Raw genomic sequence first — 22,993 nt, 5'->3', positions numbered from 1 at the left:
ATCTTCAACCTGGGTCCCTAGCACAGCCTCTGATAGCGCACAACTTTCTTCCCCAAACAGGAAAATGGAATTGAGATACAGACAGACTGAACGAAGAGCAAGAAAGCAATCTGTTCTGAGACAAGAACTTCCTTAATTTATGTTTTTAGTTTTTTTCCCTAATGCTGCAGAGTGCCCCTGAACTTAGGTGGATCACATCCTAATGGGTCTTGCTTAGCTTTCTACTTCATATTACCCTGGGTGCCTCACAGAAGCTCTCCTGATCAAATCCAGAGCTCTGATTTTACTTCCAGAATCATGGCAGTAAAGGAATCCACATCTCAAAAAAAAAACAAAAAAACCACAGACACAAAAAAAAAAAAAACCCGAACGCCTGTATGACTATATTTTACTCCTACTTCTTTACTTTAGAACTGTAAAATCACTTAAAGAATGGTTTGTTTGTTTGTTTGTTTTAAACAAAGATATATTTGTTATAAAAAGTGCTCATCCCCAATCTATGAATTCAGGTCATGTTTATCAAAAACTTGAACTAGAAATAAGCCTCTGAATAAGATGCACAAAACTAAGTGAAATTAGAGAAGACAGTGGTGATATTCTTCCCATTTACCTAACGGATTAGCGGTCAAAGGATGATAGAGGAACCCTTATCAAAATGATCACTACTTCACTACTGTCTTCATGATTTTTGTACTAAGTCCTACAAGTTTTGTTTTCCTTACAAATCCCAAAATATGTTTTGTTCTGTGTTGAATGAACTATTTCGTGCCAAGCAAAAGGATTTTTTTAATTTTTCACCTCGGCTAAAGAACTCCAAGACCTTTTGGTTCAATCAAAACAAAGCCTTCCCTGCTCCCCAGTTTCTTGGTACTGAATCTGTACTTGACTACTGAATCAAAGGTATACAAAAACAAAACAAACAAAAAAAACAAAAAACGTACATGGACCATACACTTTTAATTTTAAAAGAAAAAATGCTACACCTCTCATAAGTCATGAGCCTTTTTTCATGTAGTTTTGACTTCTAAAATGCTGAAATCCCTTGCCTGACAAAGAAATGTTTGATTCTCCCTCAAGCCAGCAACTACTTTTATTCTTACACACACATTTCTTTTGTCTTCTCTCCTCTTTCTTCACTCTTCTGCTTCTAACTCCCTGTTAGATTATCATGATTTGGTTTTCACTCCCTTTTTTACAAGGCTGCTTTTAATAAAAAGGAGCCAGTGTCCTACTAATGACAGATTCTGAGGGCATCTTCTTCACTTTTACTCTCCCCAACTTTTTTTTCTTCCACAAGTTACCATCTCCTTTTCATAGACACTCCTCTCATTCATCTTCTGTTTAGTTTCAAGAACTACGTACTTTCCTGAAGTACCTCTTACATCCCTAATCTTCTTTCCTGTCTTACTTTCCATATGCCTTTTTTTAAGCTTGCATTTTTGGGTCATTACTTCTTTTCCCACTATATTCTACTTCTAGATCATTTAATCATCACTAATAAAACTAAATATTTAAATCTATTCTCATAGCCGTTCTCATAGTTTAAATACTTCACTCTCCCTTTCTTCTTGTTCTGGAGTCTCAAAAGAAAAGAAAAAAAATATCTTCTTAGTTGTTCTTACCATTTTTCATTGCAATTCTCTCATTTATCCCCACCTGTGAGCATTTATTGTAAAGCATATACTTTACAATTTACAAATCCCGCAAAACCACATCCAACCGAACAAATGCATTGTATTGAGAACTTTACAACCTGAACAGAATGCATAAGGCTATTCCTTGCCTTCCCATACACTTTAATTTTTCAAAACGGCCCATGCTAAGTCACAACAATCTACTACGACAAAAGATGTTTTTAACTATACCACTCTGTCAACATACATTTGGATTTTTCTGTTTGAAGACACTGACAATATGCACTCCCTTTTGATCGTTGGTGTCTCATCCTTGCTTACACCCTGACATGCTACAAAATAAAGACTCCATATACTTTGGCCAACATTCATTTTAAACATTTAGTTTCACGTGTTTGGAGTACATAGCGTTGGCTTACAATAGGGTACAACATTACATGTCATTTTAATCGTTATGCCTTAAAAGAAACACAATATACATTCTAACAAACTCAGTTTAAAACCCCACCCTAACATCTGTGATACTTAGTTTGTAATTGTTAAAACATAGAGAACACTCTAAACAATATATTGGGAACACAATGTGGCAGACAGTTGAAACTGTATCCATAGTCAATTTTGGATATTTTTTTTTTTTTGTAATAATTTTCTGATAATTTGGACTGGTCCAAAGATCACTCATTTGGAAAAGAAAAAAAAAATAAAAAAAAAGAGGAAATCAAAAGGTATTACAGTTTAAAGGAAGATCACTTGCTTTTTTATTAAGTTTGTTCTATTTTACACTTTTAAACCTTAAGAAAATGGATTAATAGTTTATTTATTTATCCTGATAATCCTATGCAGAGTCTTAAAATACCTAAGACTGTTTTGCTTGTTTTATTGGTTTCCTCCTATTTGTCTGCACTTTGAACCTTGTTACAAAATAGATGACGGGTCTTTTTCAGGATGAGTTTGTTTGTTGGGTTTTTTGTTTGTGTTTAACTGTGTCTGGATAGCACCAAATCTAAATAAGGTATGGCCTTAATCTCTGACTCAATTCTGCACAACAACTAACAACAGAAGAGCAAAATATCTTATTTTTAAACTAAAAGCATATGCAAGATTGAAGAAGTTGGTTTACCTTCCATTTCTTCCACAGGCACCTAAATCCTCAAAAATCTTGTGTGTATACACAAGAAGTCTCCTAAAAATGCTACTACCTGATTATACTACTTACAAAATTATGCATACAATTAACCAAAAAGGAAACTAAACACAATATGAAACGTTCATTTAAAGGAAAAAAAAACAAAAAACAAATCAAAAAGGCATGAAGACAACCAGAGTATACCAGGGTATATACAACTCAGTATCATGTTAACTTGGCAATGAGGCTTTAACAGACCAGAAACAGCCTGCACGTACCTTGCTTGCCCCAGCCATAAGACACACCCAATTTAGAAATAAAGATAATAGGTGTCTCAGCAAGAGAGCACATCACTGTTACAAGATGTTGATCTATGGAGTCATTTTCTTAGAATACTTACCACTAAATCCCAGTTATTTTGTTCAAGCAATGTTATAGCTTCATCAATATTTTCAATACCAGTACATGCCTAAAAAGAAAAAGAAGCAGTAAACAGAATTAAAAACACTGATCAAAATCAGAATATTAATATTTATAATTTAATTAATTTCAGCAGCATGACAGGAAAGGTATAGGTCTTTCACTTCTGTTAGGAGAGGGTAATCCAGAAATCAGGTCTCAAGTTTTAAACATCAAACATTTGGATATAATTCCCTATTCCACCAGAGGATTCTTGTGTAACCTTGAGCAAGCCACCTAGGGAAGCAAGACAAAGTAGTTAGTTGTAAAATTAGGACAACAGTGCTGTCCCATAAATGTGTTTTAAGAATTCTACGTTCAAAATTATGAAACACTCATACTACCTTAAAAGGGAGCACAAAAATACTTAATACTTAAAATTATGTTCAAGATGGCTGAAATGTTTTGTCTAAAGCCAGAAACACATATATAAACCCTACTGCCTCTGCCAGCATCTTATACCCCTGCTCACTCTGGGTTTTACAGAGTGCAGGGTAAGAGGGAAAGAAGGTGGCAAGTATGAATTCTTGATCATCAAAGTGCCAACTTACTACTGCATGTACAAATGAGCACCCCTTATGAAACTATTTAAAATTAAGACTATGTAATTAAATATTTACAATGTTTTCCTTTCAGACAAAATGCTTGCATGTTGTTCTAGCCTTATACTCTGGCTTTACCTAGTTCAAGAAATTTAATACAATAGCATTTTTCAAGTAGTGATAACATCCCACAAAATGGGATTGTAAATTGGGCTTAATTCCAAATACAAGAGAGCACCTCTACTCAGCAAAAACATGCAGCATCCTGCTTTCTTTTTTTGATACCCATACCTTTTCAACTATTCAACTTCAGCAGGCAGAGCATTGCTATTCATTCTGCCACATATTTGCTACCATTCACAGTGAAGGATATCAGATATATTTCACCAGAGGGGAAAAATGGAAACAGTAAAGTTTCTTTCTGGAATTTATCTTCCATCCTAATCAAAGCTATGCTCTCTATTCAAGTACATAAGATGACTTCAAACTTTTACAAGATCTGAAACACGATCATGTTCCTTGTGCTCCACCACACAGTTATACAAAAAGAGTTTATATAAAGTTTACATAAAATGACATTAAAAAACCCCAAACTTTTAACAGTAATAATACAGAGCTAGATAACAGCAAACAGATCAGTTTTCCTGATTCCAAAGACACAAAGGCATGTTTTCCCTTTATGTAATAAGAGAAAAAGGGGGCTAGGCACAGAAACAGACACTTTTATTCTCCCAAGACATAAAAAGCCATCAGGTCATACATTTTCCATGCTCTGACTTTTCTCCCAATTTACAACAGTGAAGAAATAAAAAGTAGAAAAGAAATCACAGAGAAATTCAAGGCCAGTTCTCTCTTCCCAAGTTCAACACTGAAGAATTCCACGCTTATGAAGCATTACATGCAGTATGTCTACACAAAATGGACCAGTCTGGAGGACCGCAAGGATCACAAGAAGACATTTTAGAGAGCTTTTGCCTCCAGAGGGGAGGCAGCAGTTTCTGTTGATCCACAATGCTCTCATGGCCAGATTGATTCTCTCTGGAACAAGACAAAATTTCTTCCATTGCTCACAGCATGTTGTGTTAATACTGAATTTTACCCACTTTGCATCTGGAGTGCTAACAAATTTTTTAAAAATACAGTTTTGCTCTTCAGAACCATCATTTTGCCTTCTCTTCCGTTACTTCTTGCAGTTACTTCTGAAGTTAAAAATGAGACAACGCTTTCAACACATTCCCTAGCAAATGCGAAGCTTATATACACTTATGCCAGGTAAGCTTGAGGAGTGCAGGGCTTGAGCTTGTCATTTCTGAAATCACAGGAGGGGTCATACTACCATAACCTGCCACTGAAATTGATGTCGACAGCTCTGCTGGAAAGCAGTCTTACTTTGAAAAAAAGTTTTGTGGAAGTGACAGTCTGCGGTTCTGTTTACAGTTAATTGAAATACACTTAAAAATCTGGTCATTACAGAAATAGTTACTATTTCTCATTTATCAGCCCTGCAAACTCTGCATGACCTTTCTAAGAACTAAATTGCGTTCCAACCTACAATAAGAACCTGACCAACAATGCGTTGTTTTCAACCCTGGGCTGTGCAGATGAAGTTGAGGAGAGTGTACCCAGAATTCAGGGTTCAAATACCGGTTTTAGTTGCTCCCTCTTCCATATCACCCCTGCAACTCTGCTGACTTGCAGCTGTCCATATGCACACTGTTAGCCCATACTAACCACAAATCAATTCAGCTCACTTTGGTATACTTTTATTTTGAGATAAACTACAAAAAATTAGCTTGCCCTTCTGCCAGAGCACGCCGTGAAAGGAGTTACCTCATCACAGCAGAGGCAGAGTAATTAAGCAACTAATTCACTTGTATGTCTGCGTCCTTCTTAAATCATCTTGTTGGTGATTTACAATCTAAAATAGAACCCTGCTCTTTCCCTCTTAGCAGCGCAGAGTCATTGGGGTGACAGGAACAGACAGGTATAAAAAGTAACTAAAAATTTAAAACGCATCAGAATTCTTCATAGCCAAAGACAGCAGTTTTGTTGAAAACCCTTGGACCATTTTTACATTCATTTTTAACATTTAATTTTGAGCAGTTCTAAAACTAAGATTTCACTTTCCAGATGGACTGTTTTTGCTAGTTGTCAATAAAACAGAAAACAAACATTCCTGAATGACAACAACGAATGAATGAGTGCTACTTATCGACATAACCACAAGACAGCCTGTTAACGTCACGGTTGCAGCAAACTAATGTTTTTCAGAGTAATATTTCAAGATGAAGGAGGAGAATTGATTCAGATACCACACACTGCCATGTACAAATCCCTGCCTCAAGTCATGATCCATCACCGGTCTAAACATCAGCAAGACCAAAACAAAACAAAATTTAGAGGTTTGTTTCCTTTTAACTGCATCAAACCATGCAAGATGAATTCAAGAAAATAATCTAGCTTGCGCCTTTTGAATTTTCCCTAAGAAAGTAAGCACACAAGACAGGTAGTCGTCCCTCACTAGCAAGCGTGACGTGACGTCAAGGACGCCTGGAGCAGCAGATTAGTCCCAGAACAACCTGAGCTGCTTCTGCCTTGGTTTTCTGTAGGGAAACGCACACAGGAAACCAGCAGGTTCTGTCAGCCACAAAACGAACAAAGTCTGGTTCCTCGTGGGTTTGTCTCTCATCCCTAATTGCAAGGGCTGATTTAAGTTTTTCATAAGAAATACAGGCTGTAATATTTATAAGGGCTTCTTTTGATAGACTTCTTTCCACATTACCTGGCTGCACCGTCATGAAATTTGGAAGAATTTAATTGGTATGAGTCCAGGCATTCGAAAGCTATTTGTAAGGAAACCTGGGCACCATAAGCCTATGTCTTACTTTTTTAGAAAGGCAGACTAAAAGTCACAAGGTTTACATAAAGGTTTTTTCCTCATTTTTCTGTCTTTCATTCTACCCAAGCAAGAAACAAACAAACAAAAAAATTGAATAGGAAAAAAAAAATCATTATAAATTTGTGCAGAAACAGAAGAAAAAAAAACCTTCAAAATATAGCAAAGTAGATGAGCTCCAGTCACAAAAACACATCTTTGTTACTAAGCAAGTAAAGTGATACTAGTTGAGGAGAAAATTTTTTTTTGATTCACAGATTTTATTCATCTTTATTTTCATGAAAGACCTCCTTAATAAAAGGCATTAAATATTTTAGAAGAAAATTCCTACCAGAATACTACTAATTCTTGATTCAATCAACAACCAGTACATCCTCCAAGTCATCAAACTGAAAGAAACAAGCCACCACAGAAAAAGTAAAACCTTCAAGGCTCACTGATTTGTAAACCTTTACACATCAAAAAGAAACCAAAGAATTTTTTTTGAAGGACAAAGGAGAATAAAAGTTAGAACGAGTTCCTTCTCCTCCTCCTCTCTGCATTTCCTCCAAATCTAGGATAGCATTTTCACCCTTCACGGCAGCTCCAGCTCCAGAGACTGTGTGGTGTTTTTTTCAGACCACACAAGAGGAAAATGAATGTGAAGATGAGAAAACTATTGTTTCGCACTGAATGCGTAAAATCAGATTCTGACAATAAAGTTACTGAATGTTAGAACAACTTTCTTAGCATCCTGCTCTTCCAGGCCAGGTAAGTGTTTCCACCAGGCAGATTTAGATTTGCATATAATAAAATTTCAGAGCGGCTCTCCAAATTTCTTCCAGGTAGCTTTCACAGATTAACCATCACCTTAGTGATGGAGAGCTTACCCTTGGAAAGACTCACAGCTAACCATTAGGGGTCCTATTTAACTGGCACAGTAACCTTAATCACTGTTACATAAAAGAAGCAAAGTAGCCACTGAGGAAACAATCCAGTAGGAGAAAAGTCAGAGGGCAGACAGACTTCAAGGTATTCAAGACAAATCTCGGAGGTGCTTCCAGAAGGCTATAATGCAGGATGACAGTCTTGCTCTTCTAAATCCCTTGCAGGGTGGTCTGACCCCGGCAGCCGTAACAGCTGGATCTGGGTTTGGAGACCCTCTGTGACCCCCCCACCTCAACGGCGGAGGCTTTAGCCTACCTCCACATCACAGGAAAGCAGCTGACTTCCCCATCTGGCGGCAGCTGCCGTTGAAAATGCTCCTCCTGCACCTGCTGCAGAGATCCAGGCAGTTGTTAGACAGCGAAGCTGGAAGGGACAACTGCTGCTCCTAACACAGAGAGCCGGGCTGTTACTTCTGCAAAAGCTGGGAAAGCAACAAACAGCTGTTGCTGACTCAAATACAGAGTCAGGCTACTGTTGCCCCGACAGATAGTGGGTGGCAGTTGTTGCACAGAAGCTGGGAGCAAATGGTATTTGGCAGCAAGGCACAACTTATTTCACCTGTGGCACCATTCCCCTTCTTGCCAAGGCAGAACACAGCAGTCAAAAGTATCCAGAAGACCACAGTCAGCCTAATAGCCAGTAGTTGGATATGGAGGACTTAAAGGTCTGCCTCTCTCAACATTTTTGTTGAACAATTCCCCATATTTCTTTTGACTACCAACAATAGCTATATTTTCTCCAAACAGGGACCATCTCTAAGCTAACCCAAACTAGACTTTAGCCTAGAACATTTTGCACAACAGGTTCAGGCCTATTAAAATCAGGCAGACAGATGGCTGTGAATTACACTGTGCACCGCTCTCTCCTGTAAAAGTCAGCTGGAAATAAAAAATCTCACTTTGTGCCTAACTAATCTCCACATGCACTCTGCAGTTAACAACCTCAGTTGCAGTCTCCTGCAGTAATTTACAGCAGATGCAAATACAGGTACCATGCTCTGTCCACTGTTGTGGTTTAACCCCAGCTGGCAACTAAGCCCCACACAGCCGCTCGCTCACTCCCCACCCCGGTGGGATGGGGGAGAGAATCCAAAGCGTAAAAGTGAGAAAACTCATGGGTTGAGATAAAGACAGCTTAATAGGTAAAGCAAAAGCTGCACATGCAAGCAAAGCAAAACAAGGAATTCATTCACTGCTTCCCATCGGCAGGCAGGCGTTCAGCCATCCCCAGGAAAGCAGGGCTCCATCACACCTAACGGTTACTTGGGAAGACAAACGCCATCACTCCAAACGTCCGTCCGTCCCCCTTCCTTCTTCTTCCCTCAGTTTCATATGCTGAGCTCAACATCACATGGTATGGGCTGTCCCTTTGGTCAGTTGGGGTCAGCTGTCCCAGCCGTGTCCCCTCCCAACTTCTTGTGCACCCCCAGCCTCCTTACTGGTGGGGTGGGGTGAGAAGCAGAAAAGGTCTTGACTCTGTGTAAGCACTGCTCAGCAGTCACTAAAACATCCCTGTGTTATCAACACTGTTTCCAGCACAAACCCAAAACATAGCCCCATACTAGCTACTATGAAGAAAATTAACTCTATCCCAGCCAAAACCAGCACATCCACATAACCAAAAGGATAAAACTGGAGCCATAGCTCCAAGTACCCAGAACAGCAACAAACTCGGACAACTGATCTCCAAGGTAGAGGCAGACCAGTTGTCAACTGCAGACTCTTTCCCTCTCACTAATATCACACCCATCTGTCTCAGAGTAAGACTAAGCTACTGTGATTCAATCTGATGCCTAGTCCTCAGACATTGAAACAGCTGATACAGACTCTCCTGTGCTGGATGAAAAAGGGGAAAAGAGCTTTCTGCCATCAGTATTTTGTGGCAACTGTAGCTCAGTCCATCTTTTTTAATATTTATACAAAACTACAATGCCCAAAGAAACAACCACATTAAGGCACCACAAGACTCAACAGGTGAGACCACTTAGGAAGAAAAGCTTTCACCCTTCGGGATCTCCTACAAAACTCCAGGAAGCCAGCATTAATACATCTCCATCCACTGCAACTGCATAGACAGCACCCTAGGAAATGCTCACTTTTGAAAGTACCCAATAAATTTTTATCACCAGATATAGCAATGCAACTAGAGCTAACTCTATTCCATAAAGATATATGAGGTTTTAAGGAGAAATCAAAAATGCTGTGAAAGAATAAATATTGTTAAAATTAATTCACTGTCCTCTCGGTAACTTACTCTTCAAAAGATAAGAGAGACTAGGAACATGGAAAACTCTTTTTGAGTACAGGCCACTAACTGCTCAGAAGGATGGCTGAATTCTCCAGGTCAGCAGCTTAGAAACAAAAAAATATTCAGAGCTATTCTTAATAGCATATGAGATATAACAAAGGATATTGCTTATCTCCTTGCATACTTCCTCTCCGATACAACCAAAATCTAGTTTGCAGTTTTATTCACCTCTTCAATTACAACCAGACATATCAGTTTACAGACACGCTTCAGCTTCCCATCAGGTTTTGCATATCTCCAAAGACAGAGTCTACAGCCTCTCTTGGCAGCTTGTTCCAGTGCTTCAACACCTTCAATGGGAAAAAAATTTTCTTTATATTTAATTATAATTTCCCTTGCTGTAACCTATGTCCACTGCCTCTCATCCTCAGGCTGTGCAACTCCAAGAGAAATTTGATTCTATATTGTCTGCTATCACCCACTGTATAGTTGAGACAGCAACTAGATCCCCCCTTAGCCTTTTCTTCCAGGCTACACAAACCCAGCTCCCTTAACCTCACCTTTCACAAAACATGCTCCAGCCTCCTCCCCACCTAGGCAGCCCTCCACTGGACTTGCTGCACTTCGGACATAGTACTCCAGGTAGTAGTGGTCTCACCAGTACCGAGCAGAGGGGAAGAATAGCTTCCCTCAGTCTCCTGGCATACTAGCGCAGCCTACTATGTGGCTACTACTTCTGCTAGAAGAATCCATAATTCTCTTTCTAAGCATTCCTAATAAAAATCACGTTTCTGGATGTAGGATTTTTAAACAACCCAACCCCACGTTTCCTGTTTCTACAGCGAAACATAGTATCTTGCTTCCTTTTCCCATCCCTTATGAGGGGAATGGCTCGGTAATCAAAGACAATAATGAAAGGTCTATAAAGCAGCCAAGGGCAGCTCCAGATTGTATCGGTTAGAAATCTACTCAAACCCAGAAAGCTTTAAGACACTACTTCACCGATGACATATTAGTGAGAAAATTTTCTTGAAAATTCACACATACACTGTTGCAATGGTAATTACCTCAAAGCAACTGAAACAAAGCATAACACTTGTTCCCCAAAACCAGGTAAAGTTATACCAATAGGCTCAGCCAAGCAAGTAAAGGCTTTAGTACCATAATATCAGATTTAGGATCCGTGTGTAACTCCCCTCTGGGCTATCAAGAGATTCAGCACATTCAGACACTCACAAATGAGATTTTTTTAGTACCTCGGCTCTTCTCATCCCAGAGTCCCGCCTGTCTCGGGACCCCCTCCACCAACTGCAACAGCAGCTACACACGCGCCCCTCTGTGGCATCCCCTATCATTCTAACCTTGCAACAACCCTACTGATGTAATGAGACTGATCATATTATGAGTCATCCATGGTTATTAAATTAACTTTTACTTCTTTCTGTTTCAGACAAACACTTAAAAAAACCATCCAGGCATATTGACTGAGACACAAACTAAAAGGTCACCTACTACAAGCATCTAAATGAAGAGATAAGAATGCTCTCTGGTTTTACATAACTCAGAAGACCATCTGGTAAAAATTAAGCAGATTCACCAGCTGTTCACTTAACAAAAACAAACTAATACACTTACCAGTATCAGAAATTGAGAAAGGGTTTAGGCAAATAGGCCAGGCTAAAGTTTTGCCCAATGCATTTCAACTCCCACCCCCAACTATTTACAAGCGTCATCGTTCTACTATTTGAGCACCACCTTAAGCAAACCTCTAAAGTAAGGAAGCATTAGTCCCTTTCTATAGGAGGGATGGTGGGTAAAAAGAAGAAGAAATTATATTTCTGAAGGTCACAGAAGACGTTTCTACCTATTAGTTACCAAGTAGACAAGAGTGAACTTTGCCCGTGCTCTGAGATGACTGCAAGCCTTCTGAACAAAGCAAGCAGGGTACAAAGTCTAAACTGGTAGCATGAAGCTCTAACCACTTCTTAGCAGAACTAGCTAACTTGGCACCACACTAACCACTTTCAAATGGTTTCCAGCAGACTTTGAACACTCTCAAGACTCTGGAGCAAATTCTGCTTCCAGAATACCACGAAGGCACATCCCTAGGAAGCCCATCAGCTGAGCCAAGACATGAACTCTAGTCTCCCAAGCCCCACGCCAACACTCTAGCATTTAAGCCACATGCACTACATACAAAGAGCAGTGCTCAAACTGAATTAAGAAACAAACCAAACCAGAAGTCCATAGCCATTAATTAAGTACTCTGGACTACTAAACCCATTTGTCTTTCCTGAAGATTGAAGACAGCCTTTACCCAACAACTACAAAATGCTTTAGTTAGGATTATCCCAAAGTTTCTGTGCTTCTTTAATAGAAGTATCTCAGTGAAGGTGAAAAACCCAACATTTCCTGAATCACTGCCATTTTGCTCTTACTGTATCTTACACATTTTCACAGAAGAAGAAAAACTGATGGAAAACAGAAAAGAACTGCAGGGGTCAGACAGACACTTTTGCTTACTGGTTATTAGCAGTCATCTCCTTTCTCCTCATTGCCTCAAAAGCAGTAGAACCTTAAAAACATGCAAAGAATAAATAAAAGCTACTTTCTAGATAAGCACACAAAGGAAGAGTACTAATCCATACAGAAAATATTTTACTCAGCATTCCACAAACACTCGTATTTTTTTAGCAAAGAATAGGACCACAAGGAACAGGCCACAGAAATGAGCAGAGGGATGGAACGCATCTCCTATGAGGAAAGGTTGAGAGAGTTGCGGTTGTCCAGTCTGGAGAAGAGAAAGCTCCGGGAAGACCTTAGTGCGGCCTTTCAATACTTAAAGGGGGCTTATAAGAAAGATGGGGACAGACTTCCTAGTAGGGCCTGTTGTGATAGGACAAGGGGTAATGGTTTTAAACTAAAAGAGGGTAGATTCAGACTAGATATAAGGAAGAAATTTTTTTATGATGAGGGTGGTGAAACACTGGAACAGGTTGCCCAGAGAGGTGGTAGATGCCCCATCCCTGGAAACGTTCAAGGTCAGGTTGGACGGGGCTCTGAGCAACCTGATCAAGCTGAAGATGTTCCTGCTCACTGCAGGGGGGTTGGACTAGATGACATTTAAAGGTCCCTTCCAACCCAAACTATTCTATGATTCTATGACATACTCTTCAAAACCTGTAAATGGTATGCAAAATAGGAAAACAGAAGAACACTGAAATCCCAGCAAAGCACAGGTCATACCATAAAGCAGGCCAACAAGGACTGCAAAAAGACATTTCTCTAAAGACATAAAAATTGCATAAGCTTTTAAAAGCATCAGGACAAGGAAGCCTGCCAGCAACTCAGTGGGACCGAAGGAAAGAGATACTAAAGAAGTAGTCAAAGAAGGTAAGGGCATATCGTACAAGCTAAATGTTTTCTGTATACTCATACTCACTACAGAGGAACTTAGGGAGCATCCTATAACAAAGCTGCTCTTTACAGAGAGCTCTCTCACCCTTAAGTGTCAGTAGAGACATATAAAACAAACCACCAGGACCAGATGATAGTTCCCAAAATTATAAAGGAACTTAAATATTAATTTTTTTACAGCAGACTGCTCTTAAAATAAGCCTTAGTTAAAGGTTAAATCAACCTCACATTCCCACAGTGCTGATATTAGCCTTTTGGTGAATTTTATTGGGGTACAAACCAGAAGGGGTTAAGATTTCTGCAATTCAGACAAATTTTACTTCTGCACCATAAGAAATAGCAGAAATTCCAATAAAGTATATAGAATAGAATTAGTATATACATGAATATATATGACACTGAGGAAAAGTGAACACAGCTTCTACAGAGCAAACTCACATAATCACAAAACTACTCAGATGTCTCTGAAGAACGAAAGACTAACTCAAGCTGACACGGTTTATTTCCAAAGTCTTATAACAAACCCTATCATCAAGCTCTTAAAGTGCTGACTTCTAGAAACTAGGATGAAGCAAATCCATACAAATCCTGTTTCTTTCAGCTCTTTCCTAAGGACCAGCCACTGCTGCAGATGAGACATTAGGCCAGCTGGGTCTTCGATCTGAGCTGATATGGCAGCTTTGATATTTGCTCACACAAACAACCTGACCTTTAAAAAAAAAAAAAAATATAGAGGTGACTCAGTTTCGGAATTCTTGTCTTTACAAATTATTTCCTGCAATAGGTAAAATATGAAACCTATATAAAATAACTCAAGGGCTAACGTACTCTGTTCTAGTTTCAAAACTTCTCTTAAGAACTTCAGCTTTAATGAATTATCTTTTGAAAGCATAACTACTTCTGCAGAACAAAGACCTGCTCAACCAGTTAGACATAGAGGACCAGTAGATGACTGCTTTGATAGACCAAACAACATGTAATGCATACATTAGGGCTTTGGTTTCCTCTTTGAGCAGTTTGTTTTTACAACTGCACATTATTTAGTCAACTCAAAAATGGGCTTAATTAGTAGGTATCAATCCAGCCAGTGAGCATGTCATTTCCTTTCATCCAAATGATGAGGGACGAGTAAAATGTTAGGTACTTCCCCAGGCTTTTTATTCTAGTTCTTACAGTAGTTAAAAGAAAGGGCTCATCTAATGGCTGCCCCATAAATGCACGAACTTATCCACTGACTAGAAAAATATGAACTCTTATCAAATATATGCCATGTAGTTCCTTTAATAAGCTATTAACCCTTGCTTCTAGTAGGGAAATGCATAAAAACTAGGCTTGCAATGGTAACTGAACCATGAGAACTGCTCAAATAGAGGGGGAAATTCTGCCCTTTCAGACTTCCCAGCACCAATGCAATATTCTTAAGATGGGAGATTCTCAGGACCCCTTAAGACATGTAGCAACTCACTCAAATCCTCATCTTCTCCTTTCCCACACCTCCTTCCACACAAAAATAAGAACTCGTTAAGTGTGTTTACTGTAAACGACCCTTGCTTACCAAGAAATATTAGCTACATTTTATTTTCAATGTGACAAATAACTTCCACATTACTGTTCAATGAAAGCACATTCCTAGCCTCTGGGAGTACATATAATTAATAATTTCAATATTATAATTAGTATTAGTTGTCATGGCATTTGAAAAAGGATCCTACAGCTACCACCTCTCAATCTGTTTCAGTGACCTACTAACCCAAATACCTATATGAATGGGCTGATGGAAATGGTGACATGATTACTATGATGTGAAGAGTCTTTTCAAGGTAATTGAATGAAAAGAACAGCATAAACCTCTTTCTAAAGATTAATTGGTGCTCCAGTGGTAAATTATTTATGTTCTTACAGAAGGGCTGTAATGCACCCAAATCATACTATCCTGTTTCTTCTCTATAAATGTCAGATAGCATTTCTAATTAACTATCTGTCTTTATATAAGAGAAATTAGTTGGCTTTTCCTTGAACATCTATCAGTGGAAATATCCAAGTTATCATGTTTCTAAATGGACATCACTCTTACTCCAATTTCTTATTTGTGACTCTGGAATCTACTTCACCTTCAGTTTAAAGGCCAGAAAGGTGACTAGTAAATCAAACTAGCTTTGTTCTGATGAACATGAGCTTTGGGATTACAGCCGAGTCTAAAAGTATCTAAAGAAATTAAACTGTTGATTCTTCAGAAACACACAAAGAACAAAGTAATATAAGCAATGGTCTTGGTAGCAGAAAACAACAATCAAAATAACCAAACTAAGCATGCAGTATGCTTTTATCGTGTCTCTTGACCCTAAGGGCATTTACAGCAACCAAAACCAATTGTGTTGCAAACTAAGAGGTGCAACTACCAGTTCCAATGCTGTTACTGACTGTGTAATGCACAAAATTATAAGATGTGATAGAAAGCAACAAGGATTAAAAGGAATTCTAATCAAAACGTAAATGAAGAGGCCTCATAGGTATGAACTTCAACATCCTACGGTGTCCTAAGGTCCTCTTCATTACACTGAAAAACAGCCCTGTTAACTATTTCAAAATTTAGATATAGTAACCTACATCCACAAAAAAGGTCAGGTGAAGCAGCACTGAGCATCTTGGCACCTAACTTATTAGAAACTTAGCAGAGTCCACTTTTACCTAAAGATACCCAGTATGAGGGGATGAAGAAACAAACCTGTCTTTCCCAAACCCTGATTTCTAATCTATAGAGTACTGGATTTCCTTCCAACTACTATAGAGAGAGCTGCAGATGTCAGTCCAGCTGGTGTGCTCTGGGAATGCCCACTGCATTATATTCTACAGAGAGGCCACACAAAACTATGGTCTGGTACAAGCAAGACTGAGGTTTTAAGCTCAGATAAATCTGAACACATGTAAAACCAGATATTTAGGCGCCTAGGGAGACTTACTGATGAAAACATAGGCCTCCAAGAACTTTAAACATAAGTTGGAGGACACTTTCCAAAGATTTAAGCTTTGATTGGAAGTTTCTTTAGCACCTATCTTTTGCTGAGGACCTTGTTCCAGGTGAATTGCCAAACACTTCACAGAAAGTCTGCAAAGAAATTAAGAACAGCCCTTTCTGCTCCAATGCCTTAATGACAAAACAACACAATTTCTTTCAGAAATCAATGTTAAGGACATCGACTTTGCTATTTGTTCAAAACCCTTTTGTGGATGGTTTACCCTTACATAAAATGGTTGAAACACTCTTTCCAGCCCCCAGCATAAGTCACAGTCCAGGGCAAGAATCACGGGTACTGACTTGAAGCTTTTCCTGTATGTGCCTACCTTTTTCACCCATCAAATTTTCATACTAGCAATAACTTAAAAGTGACAGAAAACCTGAGCCAGCATGCCAACACACATAGAAGAAAGCAAAGCTTCCTTAGCACCCTCAAAAAAAACTAATACACGTGTAAATTTTGCACATAGACTGTTAGACAGTGAAAACTGCGTAACAGAGATAAACTTGTACGGGGATGAAGCAGACAGATGTTTTCCATAACGACCAAAAAAAAAGAAAAACCCTTATATACATATCTTATCAGTTATTTAACAGCAGTTGCTTCTTTATTTTCAGCCATTCCAGAAGGAAACGAGTAGTTTGAATTATACTTAAATCTTAAAAAAATAAAAATAAAGAAATAATAAGCTGATGTATCAATGTCATGGTCAATTTTATAAGTTAAAACATCTAGCATGCTTTCTCACCTTTCTGTAACTGATGACAATGAGGTTCTTCCTTCCCAATTCCCCCTTGCTCCTCCCACAAACCTCTGTTTTTATGAAAAAGATTGACACAAAGGTGAAGTTTGAAAAAAAAAAAATTTATATACATATTACTCAGTTAAAAAAAAAAACTTGTAAAAAGAAAAAACCTCACATAACTTTGTTTCACAATGAACATAGATGGAAGACAGAAAGAAGAAGAAGAAAACTATTAGATACCTGTTGATTTGATGAAAGCAAGGATTTCTGAGTTTTGCAATTCCACTCCGAAGTCTTCCCACCCAGACCAAATCTTGAGCTACTTATTTATTTGGTCAATGAAAACTGTGAATTCCATGAAAAATTTCCTGCTGAAGCTCTACATGCCAGATATTCTTGTACTGTATGGCCACCCAGGAGCTGGCAACTCCCACAATACTCCAACCCTTAGGCCCACTCTACATTCAGGAATTGTTGTGAGGACAACTACATAGCATAAATAAAGTGGTCCTGTAGGTGGACATAACTTATAATGACAAAAAGATATTCTTGCTAATTTTAGTCCCCATCCTAAGTTAAGCTGTAAAAACAAAAGTAAAGGTGGTAGCACACAAAAATGTCGACATCAAGACACTTCTGCCAATACTGAAATACTGTTTTTCATTCCAGAACAGTTTAACTATGCCAATTTAACTAAGTTCAGTTCAACTGAAGTTTGCAATTTAAAAAGAACAACAACAACAAAATCTGTTTTCTTTATAATGTAAAGTGCACCAATACACTGTGAGAGCAGTTCTCTTCAAACCTCAAACTGCATAGATCATTAATATATTTGTATCATGTGAGTACCTCGGTATCCCACTGGAGATGGAAGAACATTTTGCAGTTAAACACAACAAACAAAAGAAGAACAGGGATGTTAACAAAAACTGGTAGAAATCACATGCTCTTATTTCCCCCAGTATGTGAGGTATGTTGCAGCATCACTCTCTTACCAATTCACATGCAGTTACCTTTTTAAAGAATTTATGCTACAAACACAAGTTGTTGGGTTTCTTTCCTATGGAGTTTTTCCTATATGCCAATGACACTTTGTGGAGAAAATTTGAATTGCATTTAGTAAAACAGCTAAAACTTGTTTGTGCGCTTAACTCCACTGCTTTAGCTACTTCCACCGAAAACAATCAGACTACTCATGTATAAAGCTAAGCTTCTGCATAATCTTTCCTAAGTGAGGACCTAAGAAGGAAAAGTTAGACAGGTTGCTTATACAGCCCACATGCATGAATACGTACTTTGTACTCCCTGGGTAGCATACAGTAACCTCATTAAAAAAGGAAAGGGAAAGAAAATAATTATAAACCACACAAAACAGGCTTGAATTCTTTTGAGACATTGGAAAAAAATATTTTGGTAGATCACTTACTGTGTTTTACTCTATAGTTAAAATATTTTATAAAAGTATTCAATGTATGTATATATACAAATTTTTTTTAAGTATTTCTCTTTAGTACCTCAGAATGCAGACGTAACCTCTTACAACAATCAGAGCTAAAAGGAAAAACCAAATGCAATACAAGATCCTGCTCTAGTTGAAATCAATGGCAGAATCGTTCATGGCTTTGAAAGATACAAAATAAGTCCATGAAAGCTTCACAAAAGCATCAAACATCAGTATAATTATGACTTCACTGAAAAATTTTTTATGGGGAGGGAAAACCCCTTCAAGTTTTAAAAGTTCAAAGACCAGTGCTCTACCCTTCTTAAAAGTAACTTGGGAAAGGCGAGCGTGAAATGGTGATGGAAGTTTCCCTCCCAATTTAACTCGGCAAAGATTAGCTGAACAAAACTACAAAGAATTGCCTTTAAAATTTCCAGTGTGCACAACATTCTTCAACAAGATACCTCACACAAATGTAGAAAGTGGCAGCAGAACTCTGAGAAACGTATTTATTAATTAAAAGGTACAGAAAATATAGAAGGGAAAATCATGCAGAATTACTTTGCACATAATGTTTGATTTTCCATTTTAAATTCTCAGTGAATGAGCTGTAAATTCCATCAAGTATTTAAAATACTCAAAATCCTTTACCGTTTTGTAACAGCCTAAAGATACAAGGCCTAGTAATGACTGACATTGCCCTTTACTAATCTGAAGCTTTAATAGCATGACAATTGACAGTTCCGTGTTTCAGAATCAGGTAGATGCTGATGCAGGAGATTATTTAAAAAAAAAAAAAAAAAAAAAAAAAGAGGATGAAACAGAAAAGCAAAGTTGTCTGCTGAAATACAAGAGGAAAAAGTTTAGGTTTTTTTAAATAAGCATTATTATATGATAAAACATTTCCTGGGTCCTAGGTTCAGACACATTATGTCATCCTTGATCTACAACTGGTTTCTGTGACTCCACCGCCCATCTGCAAGTCTGCAATAATACTTAATTGTCTTCATGGTACCGAACACTGCAGTTACTCTTATGCCTTCATTAACTGGTTTCAAAACCCAAGCAGAAAAATACTGTAGAACTGCAAAATAGCATTGACACTAAAAACTTGTCAAGTGGATACGTATTGAAAACTCTATTAAAAAAATCTTACATTCACCAGCCACTAACTTAATCATCATCTGGGATTCCTGAATGTAAACCTCTTTCAGCTAATAATGAGGGATTCCATAAGAGCCTGTCTCCACTAGTATGAGTGCAGAATTGGGGTCCCAGTTTCCTTTTACACAGTGTATTATTACTGGAAGAACTCCTTTATGAAACTCCAGACTTAAAAGTGAGACGTCACTCCTTACACACACAAAAGTATCTCCAAGCACAACAAAATAAAGAATCATTATAGAAACATTTGTTTATCATTTTAATAAATATGGGTGTAAGTCAGTCAGGTACAAAAAAGGAAAACACTTCCCTGCTATCAACTGGGAACTCCGCATGTTAGGTCAGTAAGATATCAGATACCTTTTGCAAAAAAGGAATTACATAATGTATCCTACAGTCACCCTACCTGTAATTCCAAAGAAACACTCTTGTTAAACACACACACAGAGTGAACGAAGGGATTACTTTTTTAAAACTAAATGAAATAGTTTCACTGCCAACAGCTGAGAAACAGTCTTCTAAGCAGCTGAACATACAGACAGCAGTTTACAACTCAATCCAAGAACATCCAGGAGCCTATCCATGTAAGAACAACTACTGCAAATGGACAAAGCTTAAAAAAAAAACAAACACAAACAAAAACATTGATTGAAAAGCAAATATTAAAAAGATATATTCAAATATAATCTGACACCTGCACTTGAAATAGTGAAGAGAGCCAAAAGCAGCTTGGAAGGGTATCTTCCACTTGTTTGTTTACCTGTTCTTAGAAAAACATAAAAACTAGCAACATTAAGAAGCAATATACTGAACAGATGAACCAGGCTCCTGAACACATCGCTTTTATTTAGAGAAAGCCTTTGTTCTGGGAACAAGATTTAAGCATTTGAAGTTAAATTACAACCTTTTTGTAGGGAGGGGGGAAGGTAACAATCAACTTTTAAAGGGCATATTCCTCCTTTCTACACAAACACGTTGTTGTTTGGAATGGGGTGGGAAGAGTTTTACTGTCATTACAACAGTCATGGGCTGAGGCAACCATGAAGCTAGTGTTGATGTTATGATGGAAACACCTCTGTTCAGCGTTAATCTGTAGCACCAGTAAGTGATTCATTACAAACACTGTGACAAATCATGAGGAGTGATGAGTTTTGTATCCTCCCTGGCATTTGCCTCTTCCAAGTGAGCTGGCTCACAGCTGTCCCAGGGCCTGGGTGGTTGTAGAGGGTTCGAACAAGCAAAGTGGATGAAAAAGCTTTTTTTTTTTTTTATTAAAACCTGAAACTCTCTAAGTTAAAAGATGACATTTTGTTCACACACCTTGAGAGAAGAGGGCACATGTTCCCCATTTCTGACCAAAAAAAAAAAAAGAAAGAAAGAAAGAGCGGAGGCTTTGGAGAGTGGGCTTCACACCCACCACCCTGGACCTTCCCACAAAGAACAAGCAGCACAGCAACGAGGAGAAAAGAGAAAAGCAGCGAGAGGCCACGGTTGTGTGGCGGCGGCGGCTTGAAATTTACCTGGAAATCAGCCAATATCATTTCTCGGTCCATGTTGGACGCCATTGCAGCCAGCTGCGTCCCCGGCTCTGCTCTGACCCGCGCACCTGGAGCTGCTGCCGGCGAGGACGGAGCAGGGTGGGAGCTAGGAGCTCATCGAGGCGCCGGGCTCCTCTCAGGCTCCCGCGGCGCCCCCGGGCTGCCCCACCTGGCAGCTCCGCGGCGGCCGGGGCGCGGCGGCGGCGGGCAGAGGAGGGGAGAAGGGAGGAGAGAGGCGGGCAGGGGGCCGGGAGCGGGCCGGGGCCGGGAGCGGGCAGCGCTGCCTCAACTGCTAGCCCGGAGAGGAGGAGGAGAAGGAGGAGGCAGCGCCGCTCCCTCCCTGCCTCCACAGCGCCTGTCGCACATTTTGCCTGTCATTGAGGTCGCAAAGAGGCGCTTTGCGGCCGGCACGTGACCACCCTCCTGTCAAGCGCTCAGCGAAGCCGGGGAGGGGGTGGGGCCGCGCCTTTCCGGCAGCCCGCGGTGACCGGGCCGCCGCGCCCCCGCCCCGGCCCCGGCCCCGATCCCGGCCCCGGCGGGAAGGGAGGGCGCGCCCGAGGAGCCCGCGCCGGTACCCGGCGGAAGGTGCCCGCGCCGGGTGGCCGGTCCGGGCGAGCGGCTGAGGGAACCCGCGGCCCGCGCGTAGGCCTCTCCTGAGGGGACGGACCGCCTCAGCCTCCGGGGAGCAACGGCTGCGGCCCGGGCCCGGCCTCAGAGCGGGGGAGCGGCTCCTCCGAGCGGGCGGGGCAGCTCCGGCCCCCGGCTCGGCGCTGCCCCGGGGGCTGACACCGCCCCCCCCGCCCCGCCGCCGGCGGTTGGCGGCAGGTGGCGGCTCCCCGGGCCCGGCGGCGGCGCGGGGGGGCCCGGCTGGGCTCCGCCGCCGGCTGCGGCCTAACGGGGTGGCGCGACCCTGGCTGCAGCGAGGCCGGGCCGGGCCCGCCATCCGGGGGCGGGTGGGGGGAATCGAGGGCCGCTGCAGGCGGCGGCCGGAGGGCGGCCCTGCCGCCCCGGGCGGGAGCGGGGCACCCATCCGCGCCCCCGTGAGAGAGGAGCGGGCGGGATCGCCGTGGCATCGGTGAATACAGTGACTCAGTCCCCAGGACGATTTGCGTCTGCTCTGGCGGCCCGTTGTGCTCGCTGAGTGACCCCAGCCGCCCCGGCGCGGGGGGGCCCGGTGAAACGGTGATTTTTCCCTGTCTTCCCACTTTTCTCGAAAGGAGGAGAAGCATTTTTCACAGGTTTCTGGGCCAACAGACTCTGATCTGCACAGCGGCCCTCACTCAAGCTTAGCACTCCAGCCCTGGAAGATGCAATTGCATTATATACGACAGATAAATCGGGTTTTTTTAAGTAATGCAAATCTAGCTGTAATTAATACTTTTTAAGTCTGCCTCCTACAACCTGATGCTGTTCACCTACCCCCTCACCACTGGCATTAAACACGCATTCGGACACCAATTTGCTAATTAGCCCAACATGTTTTGCTCAGCTCTTTGTACGGGTGTCGCTGCTACCTAAGGTCACAAATAGATCGAGCACCTTTCTTATTAGCGAAAGCTAATAAAGCTACATGATTGTATCTTTGAATCAAGTTATTTGGCCGTTTTTAGGAAACACAGTTCTTTATTGTTGTTCTCATCCTCTCGCGGGGTTACAGAGGAGTTTCTGGGGCTCTGCGAGCTCCCCGCCGCGGCGGCCGGGCTGGCACGGGGGGGGGGGGGGGGGCACGGCGCGACCGCCCGCCGCGGCGGGGGGAGACGGGGAACCCACTCTGCGTGCGGACGGGGGCGCATGAAAAGCGAAACCGTACCTTCAGGAGGGTCCCTGTTCCCAAGAAAAA

General features: G+C 40.7%; 1 protein-coding gene across 3 annotated transcripts in view; it reads right to left on the bottom strand.

Annotated features, from left to right (window-relative positions):
• FAF1 (Fas associated factor 1) overlaps nt 1-22,746 on the bottom strand; it is a 177,196-nt gene extending 154,450 nt beyond the window's left edge. For 2 of the 3 annotated variants that reach the window (XR_015698573.1, XM_009461274.2), the window contains exons 1-2: nt 21,136-22,745; nt 3,161-3,229 (exon numbers count right to left, since the gene is read on the bottom strand). Coding sequence is in view for 1 of the 3 variants with exons in the window: in XM_009461274.2 (XP_009459549.2) it covers nt 3,161-3,229; nt 21,136-21,180 (114 nt within the window). In the remaining 2 variants the exon portion in view is untranslated. Of the gene's footprint in view, nt 1-3,160; nt 3,230-21,135 lie in introns of all 3 variants that reach the window. The other variant, XR_015698574.1, reaches the window with a different exon arrangement.
• Between the last annotated feature and the right edge of the window lie 247 nt (nt 22,747-22,993).

The sequence above is a fragment of the Nipponia nippon genome, unplaced genomic scaffold (assembly GCF_047370975.1).
Source record: "Nipponia nippon isolate SJK-2023a ecotype South Korea unplaced genomic scaffold, ASM4737097v1 scaffold_5, whole genome shotgun sequence".
Lineage (NCBI taxonomy): Eukaryota > Metazoa > Chordata > Aves > Pelecaniformes > Threskiornithidae > Nipponia > Nipponia nippon.
This window is presented reverse-complemented; position numbering and strand designations above follow the sequence as displayed.